Raw genomic sequence first — 12,523 nt, 5'->3', positions numbered from 1 at the left:
AAGGTATGTTTATGTCCTTAGAACATACTTGAAATAGTAGAGACCTGTAGCAAATTTAAAAAAATCTTGAAAGGTAAGCTCATTTTTAGTAGAGTTTAGAGGTCTCTGACAATTTTAGAAAATTCGTGAAAGCTTTAGGGCAGTTGTAGAGGCCTCTGGAAATTTGTTGAGGTTTTCAATAGAGTCACTCGTAGAGGCCTCTAAACAGTTGTGTTTTCTATGGTGCTTTTTCTATAGAGTCCTCTCTAGATATTTTGATAAATTTTTCGTAAGTCTAGGAGACATGTAGAAGGCCTTTGGCATTTTTGTTAAGTTTTCTATGGTGCTTGGAAGCCTCTGAAAGTTTTAAAAAATTCTTGAAAGGTCTAGGACACTTGTAAAAATTCTGATAATTTTTGTGAGGTTTTCAATACAGCTTATTAGAACCATTTGGCAGAATTAATAAATTTCTGTTAGGATTTTAGAGCTTAGAGGCCCCTGGAAATTTCTTATAATGTTTTCAATAGAGTTTAGAGGCCTCCGGAAGTCTTAAAATTTTTTTGAAAGCTCTAATACACTTGTAGAAGCCTATGGACAGTTTTGTTAAAGTTTTCTATGGTGTTTAGAGGCTTCTAGAAGTTTTGATACATTTTTCGTAAGTCTGGGAGACATGTAGAAGCCTTTGGCATTTTTGTTAAGTTTTCTATGGTGCTTGGAAGCTTCTGACAGTTTTAAAAAATTCTTGAAAGGTCTAGGACACTTATAGAAGCCTCTGGGCAATTTTGGTTAGGTTTTCTATAGTACTTAGAGGCCTCTGAAAGTTTTAATAAATTCTTGAATAGTATGGGTCACTTTTAAAGGCCTCTGGATATTTTTGTTAGATTTTCGATTGAGCTTACAGGCCTCTGGCAATTTTACAAAATTCCTGAAAGGTCTAGGACACTTGTAAAAATTCTAATAATTTTTGTGAGGTTTTCAATACAGCTTATTAGAACCGTTTGGAAGAATTAATAAATTTCTGTTAGGATTTTAGAGCGTAGAGGCCCCTGGAAATATATAATGTTTCAATCGAGTTTTTAGAGGCTTCCGGCAGTCTTAAAAAAAATTTGAAAACTCTAAGACACTTGTAGAAGCCTCTGGTCAGTTTTGTTAAAGTTCCCTATGGTGCTTAGAGGCCTCTAGAAGTTTTGATACATTTTTTGTTAGTCTGGGAGATATGTAGAAGCCTCTAGCATTTTTGTTAAGTTTTCTATGGTGCATGGAAGCCTCTGGGCAATTTTGGTTAGGTTTTCTATAGTACTTAGAGGCGTCTGGAAGTTTTAATAAATTATTGAAAAGTATCGCTCACTTTTAAAGACCTCTGAACATTTTTGTGAGGTTTTGGATAGAGCTTAGAGGCTTCTATCAATTTTAAAAAATCCTGAAAGGTCTAGGACCCTTGCAAAGGCTTTTGATAATTTTTGTGAGGTTTTCAAGAGACACTAGTAGAGGCCTTTGAACACTTTTGTTTTCTATGATGCTTAGAGGCCTCTAGATGTTTTGATAGATTTTTCGTAAGTCTAGGAGACATGTAGAAGCCTTTGGCATTTTTGTTAAGTTTTTGATGGTGCTTGGAAGCCTCTGACAGTTTTAAAAAATTCTTGAAAGGTCTAGGACCTAGGACATTTATAGAGGCCTCTGGATATTTTTGTGAGATTTTCGATAGAGCTTGGAGGCCTCTGGCAATTTTGGAATGTTCTTGAAGGATCTTTAGGTCTAGGACAGTTTTAGAGGTCTCTGAAAGAGCTTAGGAACTTTTGGGAGTTTTGAAAAAATCTTGAAAAGTCTAAGACACTTTTAGAGCCCTCTAGCAATTTTTTCTAGCTTCTTAGAGGTCTCTGACAATTCAATATTCTTGAAAGCTCTATGACACTTGTAAAAACCATTGGAAATGGTTCTTTTTGCATTTCAATTGATCGTGTTTGTAATATGATCAATATGATCAGAAGTGTTTTCAGGTTTGTAGGCAGTTTTAGTAATATTTGATTGGGGCAATCTGAACACACTTTCCTTTTCCAAACTTTAACGTAATTGGGAAAGTTAGCAACATGGGTTGGTTATTAAGTAATTATTAACTGTTTCAGGGTTTGTATGGTATGATTCTGGCTTTATGTTCGAACACCATGTCCAATTTGGTTATACAGAGTTTCCAAGCATAAATCATGATAGTCGCCATTAAAAATTGTTCCCCAATCAGCCTGCCTAGTTAATGGACCTAACTAACCAGATGAAGATGTTGCGAGGTTAATTTCCTCTTTCAATTACGTTTAAATGTATCGTGTGAAGTATCGCCTTACATCATCCACTGCATTGCAGGATGCGTAAGTTAGTAGTTGCAGAAAAGAACTTGCGTTCAAAAAGGAAACATTTGTCATTTTAGGCTGAAAAAAGCAAAAAAAAAATTTCTTTCAGGATAGAGAATTTATCGGCAAATTGGTAACTTTCTGGCTGGCATTTGGTAAATCGGCACTTGGGCATGGTCTCGGCAACTTTTAAATTACATTTCATCTCGTTAAAATACCGATTCGGCTAAAGAACGGACTACGCGATGACGGCAAATTGTATTAAACCGCCTTATTGGCTTATTAGTTGGGATACATGGAGAAGGTGGCGGACTTTTTGTGTGACAGGAAACACTAATTTGGGATAATTGGAACTGATATCTTACCGATTATGAATGGCGACAACTTTAGATCATCGGAAACACGCGCAATTAAAACAGCCCGACAAAGCAAATTGGAGGAATTATTGAATGTGCAGATTAAAGGTGTTTTTCAAAAAATAATGACAAAAAGTTTTATCAATTTAATTAGTTTAATTTAACAGGGGACAGTTTACTGCATAATGGATACGCTAAACTGATAATTTTAAATAAAATAATGCAAAAATGTAGTATTTTCGTTTCTTCGTCTAGGTCTAGGTTGGTTTATGGTATATTTCAGGTAAATGCAAGTTTAAAATACTGCTAATAATAGTATTATTTATGTAATAGGCTAAAGTAATACAGTTGAGCTTCTTGACTACAAAACTTTTCTTTAAATCCTCGTATTTGGTAGCTACATTCATAAGATTTAAGGTCTCTTTGCCAAATCTCTAACCATAACCGTTTCCAAGATATTCGATTTTTTTTTAAATTGCTTCAAAATTTTGAAAGTTTGTTTTAATTGTTTTTTGAGAGACAACCACAAATAATACTATAATACTAGAATGCCAAAAGTCTTACAAGAAGCTTTTAACTTAAAGGACCTTTAAGGTTGTTTCTTAGAAAAGCAAAAGAAGATTTATTTGGTGATATTAATTTGCATTTTTACGTGGACTGGATTGAATTGTCGTTAGAAAAATGAAAGAAACTCAAATTGAACACACCGCATATTTAATAATACACAGTGACCCCAAAAGTAATATGGACAAAGTTTCTGAGATATTTAAGAGAGAGAATTTTCAGAAAACTGTATTCAAAGTACTGAGAGTCACGAAACCCAAATGGGACACGCTGTATAGTTTTTAGATCAGTGGAGTGCTATAAAAAAGTGTCCCATGTTCGAGATATTTATATACAGGGTGGTCCAGTTTGTTGTCTCAGTTGACTGAGCATTATGTTATTTTTGTGTTTCAATCGTTTTATAGTGTAAAACTGAACTTTTAACACTTGTGAGAGTCCAAACTTGAAAATAGTCTGAAAACAGACTACCATCCTGGTAGAGTGTCTGAAATTGGATTTCAAGAACTAAAAACAGTCCGGAAATCAAGACATTGTATTGTGCATGAAACTCATTTTTTACTGCTAAAAATAGTCTAAAAGTTGACTTTTAAGGCTAAAACTGACTTTACTAGAACTAAAAAGAGTCCAAAAGTCTATTTTCAGGACTTTAATCGGTGTACAACTCAATTTTTTGGACTGAAACAAGTCTAGAAGAAAATTAAACTTTAGGACTATTTCAAGTCTAAAAATTAGTTCTCAAAACTAATATCGTAGCATTCGGTACCAAAATTGTTTACTTTTATTACTGAAGAGACTTGCCTTTTGAAAATAGTCTTAAAAAGCACTAAAAACAGTCTGAATTTCTTACAGACACTACAATTTATTGCACCTATGAGTGTGGAAGTCAATTTAATAGTGAAAAAGCTTGAAATGACATTTTCAAGACTATGTACAGTGTACAAACTGACTTTTAGGCCTGATAAGTCAAAAACTTTGTAAAGATAGTCTAGAAACTCGATTTGAGGTACTGAAAACAACCTTAAAGCACTAAAAACAGTCTAGATTTTTAAGAAATACTTGAATTTTTAGCACTGATGTGTTATAATAGCTTAGAATGACATTTTATGTCTATGGAGAATGTACAAATTGTTTTGTAAGTTTGCTATGTCAATAACTTGGTGAAGCAAGAAGTCAATTTAATAGTGAAGAAGCTAAGCTTGAAATGACATTTTCAAGACTATGGACAGTGTACAAACTGGCTTTTAGACCTGATAACTCAAAAACTTTGTAAAGATAGTCTTGAAACCCGATTTGAGGCTCTAAAAACAGTCTAGATTTTTAAGAAATACTCGAATTTTTAGCACTAATGTGCTAGAATAACTTAGAATGACATTTTGTCTATGGAGATTGTAAAAATTGTTTTTTAAGTTTGCTCTGCCAATAACTTGGTGAAGATAGTCTTGAAATTCGATTTTCTAAGCTGTAAATAAAAATAGTCCAGAACTCTAAGAAAATGAAAAGCAAAGTAAAAAGCACGAAAAGTTAATTTTCAAGACAATTTTCGTGAATCTAATGTCAATGATGCTGTATCTAAGACTATTTTCAAGTCTGAAATATTGAAATTTGTCTTCAAATTATGAAAACCTACTTCAAATGCAAATTTTAAGCTTCTGATGCCATTTTTCATTAGTTCAGGGTCACTTTTTGGTGTTCGTCAATTTTTAAGGTTTAAATGTATGAATTTGTAGTCAAAAATTCTAGAAAAAGTATTTTCTTAATATCTACAAGTCCATTTTCAAAACTAAAGTCTGGAAACTATGAAAACTGGCAACAATGAAATTTTTTAAGCTTCTTAAGTGAATTTTCTGTTTCCAAGACAATTTTTAAGTTGGGTTGGGTTAGTTTTGGGTCTTTGAACGTAATAACTGAATTATCTCGTAAACGAAGTTTCAAATCAGAATTTTATAAGAAATATTATTTTTCATTGTGAACAATGAAATTAAAAGAAACTGGAATTTTTGGAAAATATCCAGAGACGTAGAAAATGAGGCAAAAACTTGAAAAATCATCCTCTGTCTGTATCTACGCTACTGGAGAATTTTGTTAAACTGAAATTTGAAGGACTGTATTTTCCTTAAGAAGCATTTTTCAGGAAAATACAACTTATTTTTTAATGGGGTATGGAATGGCGAATTATTGACATTTAAAACTGGATAACCCTGTAGATATTTTTTTTAATATTGGTAATGTACTACAGAAATCTTTGTGAGACTGAGTCGTAAAAAAAATAATTTTTAAACGGTCCGCAAAATTATTTTTTTAATATTTTTTATTAGAAATTATTAAGGTGATGGTCGTCCCTTATTTTGGACAAACTTGTAGAGATACATTTATAACTCTTCGGTGATTTTTAGAGAAAAACCAATAATCTTAAAGTTAACATTGTTTTATGCCTACGAGACTTTCACGTATAAGTCAGTGGCGTGGGAGATTTTTCTTCTTCTATCTAAAGGCCTCCCTATTGCGTTCCATCATCGTCAAATGGAATTCGTTAGGCAATCTTTCACGCAAAACGGTGTTTCACGCCCGCAAATTAATTGAGTTACAAAATCGAAAAAACGAAAGTAACAACAACCGTATACGGACATGAGGAAGATAAATTGCCCGATTGTGATAAACGGATGGCAGGAATTTTTTGAAAGCCACAGGATCGTATTGATGAGCAAGATTAGATGGAGTTGTCTTTGCATGATGTATATGGTCTCGATCTGCGTGCCTAAACTACTATCATTCGTTTCTTTCTCGTTTTTGCTGCCAATGATATGTGTATTCTTTTACGAAAGAAAAGTGTTTAAAGTACACGTAAAATGACGTAAAGTAACGTTTTTCTGTTTAACTGTTGTAGAGAAAAAAATTCTAATAAGCATCAAATAGTAAGAAGACTTACCTATATTGCAGGTGGGGCCAGTCCAACCGGGGGCGCATTCGCAACTAAAAGCCCCTCCGGTTTCCTTACAGGTGCCACCGTGCAGACAGGGCGCCGGGGCGCAGGGGTTGTCCACCACTTCGCAATTAGCCCCCGAGAACCCTTCGGGACACGTGCACAGGTAGTTGTCGGGTGCCGTGTTTTCGCACGTGCCCCCGTTGAGGCAGGGTTCGTGGGTTCCGCAATAATTCAAATCTGAAAATGAAATCGTTTAGACTAGTAAGCACGAAAGAGAATTTTGATTTTTATTTTTTTACACTTTAGGGACATCCTGTATACATTTCCTGTTTTTTTCGTTTTAGTGGCTTTTGTTGCCTTTTTCTAGCTTTAGATTAAGCTAGTTCAGTACATTAAATTCCTTGTCAAATATCTTAATTCCAATTATACTAAAAAAATGGACAATAGTCAACTATGATGAGCTTCTGTAATGAATTTGCATTAATTCGCAATAAAATACTCTACCGGTTTTAAAAATACTGAAAAAAAAAATGTTTAAAGTTAGGATAGTGGATATGTTATTCTACACTAAATTACATATAATTCACTATATTTCACACCCTATCTGATAATTTTTTTAGTAAAAACGTAATTTGAAATGAAAATTTCACCTGATTTGAATTAGTGAAAAGCAATAAAGGACTAAAGATAGGTAAATGGGTGTTACCAAATTGTTGACGCGACCCTGTATAGTTTTAGTTTATAAATTTAGCTTAAACAATTTCATAATCTCTAAACGATTCCATTATATTGAGAAAACTCAAACTTATGTTTCATTTTTAGCTAGCAGGGAACACTTTGTGGAAAAAATGTATCATCTTAAAAGCCTTTTTTTCTTCCCTAGGTATGTAACTTTAATAAGAAGGTTGGAGACCTGGAGGTTGGAAACTCTTTGAAGTTGTTCCCCAGAACTAAAAGAACTTCATCAAAGACTTTTTAAATATTTTGCAGCAAAATGTAGGTACAGGATGTAATAACTTTAAATTACATTTTATAAAACATATTCTACAACAAATTTATTCATAAAAAACTCCTACATAGAATTTTTCTTTGTTTTTTTTCCAGATAGTTCAAATATTCTTGTATTTATGGGACAGTTTATTTGTAACATTAATTTGTAGCGCAGTTTTTAGATATAAATTGGTTTACTAAAACTGAACAAATTTTCAACCGTTTCAAAGCTTGTCATCAGTAAAAACAGACTGCTTTTGACCTTCTTTTTCACAAAAACCCACCTGGCTTAATTATACATTTGAAACCATTTCCCATAGTTTAGTTACACAATAATTGTTGTTAATCAGTAACATTCTCACTTTTTAGGGCTCTAGGGTATCATTAATCTTTAAACGCATTCCGAAACAAAAATTATATCAAAACATTTACATATTAAAGTTACCATCAAATTAGAAATGTTAGAAATCCATAAATTGTTACCGAAAAAAAACTTTGATGCACCTGGGGATTAGGTTTAAAAACAATCATAAATTCAATTTCTGTGATTTATGGTGTTCGATTAATTGGCCTGAAAATGGGATTCGTAATTATTACTTTTAAACTTTATCGAATTGGTTTTCCTTCCTACTTTTAATTAGTCTTGTAATAAAGTTTAAATTAGGAAAATTGTCATGTACAGCATTTACGTAAATTTTAGCACCGTGGGTACAAAAAAAAACAAGTGTTGTAATTTACGTAATTCTGCACATGTGGGCTTACCATTAGCGTCAAAAAATTAATTAGTAAATGACGTTAAAATGTCAAGTTTTGACATTTGTTCGTTAGTTCAGACAGTGAGTGAGTTGTAGAAGTCTATCAGGTTTTTGCAAAAAGTGCAATTTTTTCAATTTTTTATTTTGCTCTAGAAGGGTTCCAATGCACAGCAAAGGGCATATTAATACCAAAAAACCTTAAATTAGATAAAATAAGTACAAAAAAAGCACTTTAAAATTTTTAATTTTTCAAAACAATTGAAAGAATGGTTGGGGTTACTCCATTAGGGGTCTTTTTTTACTACTTTTAGAAATTCGATATCTCGGTAACATGAAGAGCTAGAGAGGCCAGTTTTGGCTCATTTTGTAGTATTTTTTATCCTCTTTCTAATGACGTTTTAGTGAAATCTATAAGAGATGAAATAAAAAAGTTACAACCATTCAAAAATGGAAAAAATGCCGTTTTTGCAAAAAGTGCAATTTTTTCAATTTTTTATTTTGCTCTAGAAGGGTTCCAATGCACAGCAAAGGGCATATTAATACCAAAAAACCTTAAATTAGATAAAATAAGTACAAAAAAAGCACTTTAAAATTTTTAATTTTTCAAAAAAATTTAAAGAATGGTTGGAGGTTAGGTACTCCATTAGGGGTCTTTTTTTACTACTTTTTGAAATTCGATATCTCGGTAACATGAAGAGCTAGAGAGGCCAGTTTTGGCTCATTTTGTAGTATTTTTTATCCTCTTTCTAAGGGCGTTTTAGTGAAATCTATAAGAGCTCAAATAAAAAAGTTACAATCATTCAAAAATTGAAAAAATGCCGTTTTTGCAAAAAGTGCAACTTTTTATTTTGCTCTAGAAGGGTTCCAATGCACAGCAAAGGGCATATTAATACCAAAAAAACTTAAATTAGATGAAATAAGTACAAAAAAAGCACTTAACATTTTTTTTTCAAAAAAATTGAAAGAATAAGGGGGTATTAGGTGTCTTTTTTACTACTTTTTGAAATTCGATATCTCAGTAACATGAAGAGCTAGAGAGGCCAGTTTTGGCTCATTTTGTAGTATTTTTTATCCTCTTTCTAATGACGTTTTAGTGAAATCTATAAGAGATGAAATAAAAAAGTTACAACCATTCAAAAATGGAAAAAATGCCGTTTTTGCAAAAAGTGCAATTTTTTAAATTTTTTATTTTGCTCTAGAAGGGTTCCAATGCACAGCAAAGGGCATATTAATACCAAAAAACCTTAAATTAGATAAAATAAGTACAAAAAAAGCACTTTAAAATTTTTAATTTTTCAAAAAAATTTAAAGAATGGTTGGAGGTTAGGTACTCCATTAGGGGTCTTTTTTTACTACTTTTTGAAATTCGATATCTCGGTAACATGAAGAGCTAGAGAGGCCAGTTTTGGCTCATTTTGTAGTATTTTTTATCCTCTTTCTAATGGCGTTTTAATGAAATCTATAAGAGTTCAAAATAAAATTGAAAAAATGCCGTTTTTGCAAAAAGTGCAATTTTCAGCTTTTTCCGCGTTTCAGCTTTTCTAACTATTTAAATATAATTTACAGAATTTTCAAGGTAAAAGACGACATTTTCTGGGTCAGATGACTGTTGTTGACAGGCGTCAATTCAACTTTACAGTGTTGCCAACTGCAAATTTAAACTGACACGATCACGTGACGTGCTTTTACAATTTCAGCTTTTCTAGCTGTTTAAATGTAATTTACATTACAGTATTGCCAGATGAAAATTTAACAGGTCAAAAACAAAGTGACGTGTTTTTACAATTTTAGTTTATCCAACTGTTTAAATGTAATTTACCCACTTTTCAAGGTTTAATACGACATTTTCTGGGTCACATAATTGTTGTTGACAAGTTTCAACTAAACTTTACAGTGTTGCCAACTACGAATATAAATTGTCACTATCTCGAGAAGTGTTCTACAATATTAGCCTTCTCAACTATTTAAATGTTATTTGCAGACTTTTCTAGGTAAAACACGACATTTTCTGTGTCAATTTAACTTAACAGTGTTGCCAGCTGAAAATTTAAATTTGCTTTTACAATTTCAGCTTTACCAACTAATACCCTGATGTTGATTTGAAGTCAGCACAAAAATGCAATCAAAACGTATAAGTATAATAAATATACTGTTAAATTAAAGAAAACTGTCATCCTGTCAAAATTTGGTTTGAATTTGTTCTATTTCTGAAATCAGGTTGAGGATAATACAGTTTTGCTAATTTGAACTTTACAGTATGATCAATATTAACAAAAATATGTAAACAATCCTTCATCTCAACAATCCCCGTCTTTTCTTGTTAGTGTTAACGTCTGATGATGCCTTTTGAAGGCGAAACCCGGGTCACGTAGTTGCCAAATTTAAACTATGAGACTTAGAATTTTTTCATTGATTGTTGTTACTGTAAAGCCTCGTTGAGAATATGGACTACTGAGTAAACAATCCTTGTTTAGTAGGGGAGACCGATTTACTTTCAGACATCTAGAGTAACAAAAAACGAGCCTATCGAAAGGTATAAATTATCGATCTTCACCGTTGAGTAAATCGATCAGTGACGCAGTATTTTCGCCCACAAAAATAAAACTAAAAAAATCATTTTTTTTTCCTTCCACCATATAATGGTATCGTTTTCACACCAATTTTACCTTTAAAGCTTTTTGTGTCATGTGCGGGCATGATTGGGTTGAGGGGATACGGGGATGACCCAATTTAATGCCTATCGACTTTTTTTTACGCTCCCAGGCTTTTTGGGTATCCGAAATGTTCCAAACGAAACGACACAAAACCGAACTGTTATTAATTTAAAATTATGATTGTGCCAAAAACTACAATGAGAAGAGGGAACTTAATAAGAGATAATCACCGTAAATAAGAGGATTTAACTTCTCACTAACTTAAATAATTATAATAATACCCTTCTTTTGACACCTTGCCCACAAAAACTAATCCTGTCAATTAGCAACCATGACTTTATCGTTTGTATAAATCACTCGTCGGTTGCCCTTAAACTACCTGAGTTGTCTGGAGGTAAAGGACCTCTTCAAGTTAACGACTTTCAGCCCTTTTGAAGTGGTTAACCTATATTTTCAGGTTAACAACCATATTAAACCAAAAAAAACCAACCAAATTCACATGCTTTCAAAGTAGAAAATAACGCTATATCGTTGTGAGTTAATCGAGAATAGGAGTTAACGGTTAATCGAATCGGACATGTTCGTGAAATCCACCGCCCCTTTTGCGGTTGCAAAATGAAATATACAGTGAGTTTTTCTTCACGATCCGCCCCTCTTCGGATTACAACCATCTATATAAACCACTGACATTCAAAAGCGGGTAATGTTCGTGAACTTTGGTATTAATTGCGATCATTTGCTCGGTAACCAGTTTTAATTAATCTGATGAGATTCCTGGCCTATTGTGAGAATGTCGGTGTAATTTGCCATCCACAGATTACAAAATAACCATTTCACTAGGTTTATTATTTTTACAGGAAATATTTAAGTAACAGAAATAGTTTCACTATTTTTGAAAATGCATCATTTAATGATACGACTTTTCCTGGAGAAATTAATATTTTCTGTGGTTGCCCAAAGAAGTATGATAGCTCTTCTCTTAGTTCTCTTTTCAGAATGGCAAAGATTTTTAAAGTAATCTTATCAGAGACCGACATTACTACTTTTAAGCAAGTCAGACAGTTTTAGTATTGGTTTTTTGCCTTTTTGGTATTCTTTTTGTTACGGACTTTAACACCCATCATTTAGTGTTGTTGTTTGATTATCATTGCAGTTGGTTTTTTACTGTTTATTTATAATTTTTGGAAGGAATAGCAGAAACCAAATTCTGGCACAGTTTTTAAGATATTTCTAAATCACCTGACAGGTCAACTTTTTGTTCGCCTCAGACAGTCTGCCATTTTGGATTTTTTCGAACACGTTTTCCTCATCCAGTACAATGTCAAAATCGTTTTTTCCTATTTTTACCGTTTCCGAGAAAACTAGATTTTCATGATTTTAAATAATTTTTTGGTAAAGTTTATCATACTCTGTTTTTAAAATAGTGAAAAGTAGAATGTATTTGTTTTACCTTATTTGTAGCGAAGGGTAAATTACCGGAAATATTTTACTTTACCGGGAAGATTTGACCATAAATTACTGGTAAATTACAAATACTGTATTTTTGGCAGTTTTGGCAAATTTTGATACCGCTTTTCTCCCTGACTGTACTAAATTTTGTAGTGTCTTTTTATGTTATTGGATAGGAAATTCAATTAGAATTATAAAAATGTCCTTAAAACAGTCAGTTTCTCACTCCAATTGGATTTTACAAGCGATTTTGTCGCTGACTGTCTTTTCAGACTGTGTTTTAGACAGTTTAAAATTTGACACCGTTTTTCTCCCTGACTTTACCAAATTTTGTAGTGTTTTTTCAGGCTAATGGATAGGAAATTTGATGAGGATTCCAAAAATGTGCTTAAAACAGTCAATTTCTCACTCCAAGTGGTTTTTACAGGCGATTTTTTCCCTGTCTGTCCTTTCAGACTGTGTTTTAGGCAGTTTAAAGTTTGACACTATTTTTCTATTTTACTGTATCAAA

At 32.6% G+C, this 12,523-nt stretch overlaps 1 protein-coding gene across 4 annotated transcripts in view; it reads right to left on the bottom strand.

The window, feature by feature from the left end:
• Positions 1-12,523, bottom strand: part of Ser (protein serrate) — a 223,794-nt gene that overhangs the window by 53,302 nt on the left and 157,969 nt on the right. For all 4 annotated transcript variants that reach the window (XM_081972144.1, XM_081972145.1, XM_081972146.1 and 1 more), the window contains exon 7: positions 6,168-6,401. In XM_081972144.1, coding sequence (XP_081828270.1) covers positions 6,168-6,401 — 234 coding nt within the window. The remainder of the gene's footprint in view (positions 1-6,167; positions 6,402-12,523) is intronic.

This window comes from Ips typographus, linkage group LG2 (assembly GCF_016097725.1).
Source record: "Ips typographus isolate SLU linkage group LG2, UJ_Ityp_2.0, whole genome shotgun sequence".
Taxonomy (NCBI): Eukaryota; Metazoa; Arthropoda; class Insecta; order Coleoptera; family Curculionidae; genus Ips; species Ips typographus.
This window is presented reverse-complemented; position numbering and strand designations above follow the sequence as displayed.